Source organism: Anneissia japonica, unplaced genomic scaffold (assembly GCF_011630105.1).
Source record: "Anneissia japonica isolate Jap-2015-1 unplaced genomic scaffold, ASM1163010v1 scaffold288057_len103349_cov133, whole genome shotgun sequence".
Taxonomy (NCBI): Eukaryota; Metazoa; Echinodermata; class Crinoidea; order Comatulida; family Comatulidae; genus Anneissia; species Anneissia japonica.
Genome location: NW_022691552.1, coordinates 11,156 through 14,000, shown reverse-complemented (window position 1 = coordinate 14,000; position 2,845 = coordinate 11,156). Strand labels below are relative to the sequence as shown.

Below are 2,845 nucleotides of genomic sequence, written 5' to 3'. Positions count from 1 at the left end.
TTCTTGGCGAAATTATTGCGCAGAGGATATTCCCCATGCAGGCCGCCTTTAACAATCTGGAGCAAGTACACTCACCAATTAAAGGATGGAATGATTATTTAAGACAAAGTCTCTCTATGAGGGCTTGGCGAGTGAAGTTTTTTTTGGTCGTGTCAAAAAGTCCTACTGTCACAGGAATTCAACCCAGACCCCTGGGATTATAAGGCAAGCATCTTAACCACTGAGCTATTCAACTCCACTAGACTAAATACTTTATTACATCATTCATCAATAACTTTGAGACTACATTCATGCCTCTTACAAATGTAACCACTGTATCCTGAATGAGTCATATTGTCTTGCAGGTGTTTGCTGAAGCAAGGAAACATATATCACAAAGTGATTTTGAACCTGGTATGCCACTGCCATCAGATGAAGATACAAGAAACAGTATGTATCAATGTCACTGAATACTATGCCCTAAGGGCCCCACCTATACTCGATCTAGCACACTGACCAAAAAAGGAATTTGTTGATACATAACACATGTGTCTCTGAAATTGACTGTAGGGCATACATCATATTATATCCAGAGGTGGATTAAAAAGAGGGGCCCACCAAATTGGTCAAAACATTTTTAAAATGGAGATAAGAAGAGAATTATATTCACAATTTTAAGTCTGTGAGTGGCATTTCCGGCCATCTAGACGTGCCATAATCATACATTTTCTTACCTCAGCCGAAACTATGGTGGGGATGAGGTAGTATAGATTCTCCAACTGTAAAAGTCCCTCCAACCTGGCCCCTTTATTATAATTTAAAATATCTGGATCTGCCACTGATATTATATCATTTATCTTTAAATACATTTAGAACAATGCAAACATCATAAAAAAATTAGCACATCTAAAATCCCACGTTCGAATTAGCGACTGGGTCCCAAAGATTTCCCCAGATTCAGAAAGCCACAGGCCCCCCCCCCCGGTCCCATCGTTACGCACTGATGCTATATAAAATTTTAATGTTTTTAATGTTTTTAAAAAAATTAATACTGTATATTTAATATTCTTAAGCTTTGTTAATTTGTTAATCAGTTTAGAAAAAAAATGTAATTTTACTGGCCTAGATAACAAAATGTGTTCAGAATGATGTTGCTTACATTACTTTTGTTTACAGTCATTTGGGTGGGGTGGGGGGTGTGTTTATTTTTTTAAAAATTCAACACCTGGGGCATTTATTTGAGGGAGGTGTTTATTGTAAATGAGGCTCTGAAGGGGCCATTTATATATAGGTGTTTATTCAAAGCAGTGGCAATATTCAAATAGATATGGTATGTATACCAAAATAAATAACATGAAAAACAACTTGTCAATGCTGATCACTCCATAGCTTTAGGCTCTCAAAATATTTAATAGCTAAATTAATTTTATGTTTTCTTATAGTTGTGTCAGTAGTTCTTGAAAATGTTGCATTTATTGGTGATATTGTACTGCGTTTACCAGACATTTCTCACAAGATATTTGACAAAAATAAAGAATTTCTGGATGAGCTGAGATGGGGGATGGATTTTGCAGAGAGAACAGATTTTTTGGATGATGTTCACAAACAGCTTTTTAATTTAGTGAGAATATTTTTTAATTTATTGATCTCTGTGCTAAATATTACAGTTTAGTTAGGTGTTTAAAACATTTTTTTTTCGACCCACAAGTATTTTAATTTGCAACAAAATAGTGCTCTTAACTTTACTGCAACATTGCATATAAGTCTTTTTCTGATATATCCCAACCATAATTTCCACAACATTCATGAAAATTTGAATATAAAAGATATTCTGATTTTTTTTTATTGATTAAATTGATATATTACAGCGTTAATGTGATGGATGATTGTTTTTCCAAATGGCAATATGTATTATTAGATAATAATTATAATTTTATACAATAAATAATTGATAATAATTTTGAAACTAAAATAAAATGTTTAATGTGTACAGTATGTTGAAAGTCTGTTTTATCAGTATTTTTACAAAATAGAAACATGTTTTATAGATGTCCCAAGAAATGGAATTTATACCAAAGGATCCTTCCTATTACAACCCTTATAAGAAGACAACCCCTGAGGTAGGTGTTTCATCTTAATTTATTTTATCTCATTTTTATTTTTTCAAACAATAACAATACAAAATTAGGACCAAAAACCAGAAATGGAATAAACAATAAGTAATCTAAATTACTATATAATTTTCCCCTGCTGATTTAAGGAAAAATACATAAAATAAATATATCTGTGTTCTATAAATGTTAAAAAGGAGCAAAATAAATTGTCATTGTCTGCTGAATATTTTAAGAACAATGGATATTTTTAGCAAGCCATAGCATTGTTGGAAATGTAGCACTAGGGGTATTAGCATTAGCGGTATATAGCACTTATGGTTGTATTTATATTTATATAATAATATATAGCTTTATACTTTAGTTCCAAGAGAAGAAAGCTGAACCAAAGAAAAAGAAAAAGAAGAAAAAACAAAAGAAGGGACCAAGAATGAGCAAAGTAGAACTTTAGTAGACAAATGTAACAAACATATTTTTAAATTTCAATGAAGTGATAATAAGGTGCCAAAGGACATTCACTTCTAACCTTGTACATGTTAATTCAAACAAATATATATACTGTCTCTTATACACATCTAGATGTGTATAAGAGACAGCCTCTGGGCCCCCCCTCCTCCGCCCCAGTAGCTAAGAAACATGGGCAGTATAATCAAAGCCCACAACAAACAGCTTCTGGTTGCTAAGCAACAACAGCCAAAAACTCTCTGCAATTGCAGGAAAAAAGATGAATGTCCACTCTCTGGAAATTGCCTCAC

General features: G+C 32.8%; 1 protein-coding gene across 1 annotated transcript; it reads left to right on the top strand.

Annotated features, from left to right (window-relative positions):
• Positions 1 to 344: 344 nt before the first annotated feature.
• Positions 345 to 2,644, top strand: LOC117100055 (coiled-coil domain-containing protein 134-like; the record flags this gene model as incomplete). The annotated part of the gene is given in 4 exon segments (XM_033239603.1): positions 345 to 429; positions 1,422 to 1,600; positions 2,028 to 2,099; positions 2,455 to 2,644. Coding segments are annotated over 4 exon segments (423 nt in total), but the record flags the coding sequence as incomplete, so codon positions are not given.
• Positions 2,645 to 2,845: the final 201 nt, after the last annotated feature.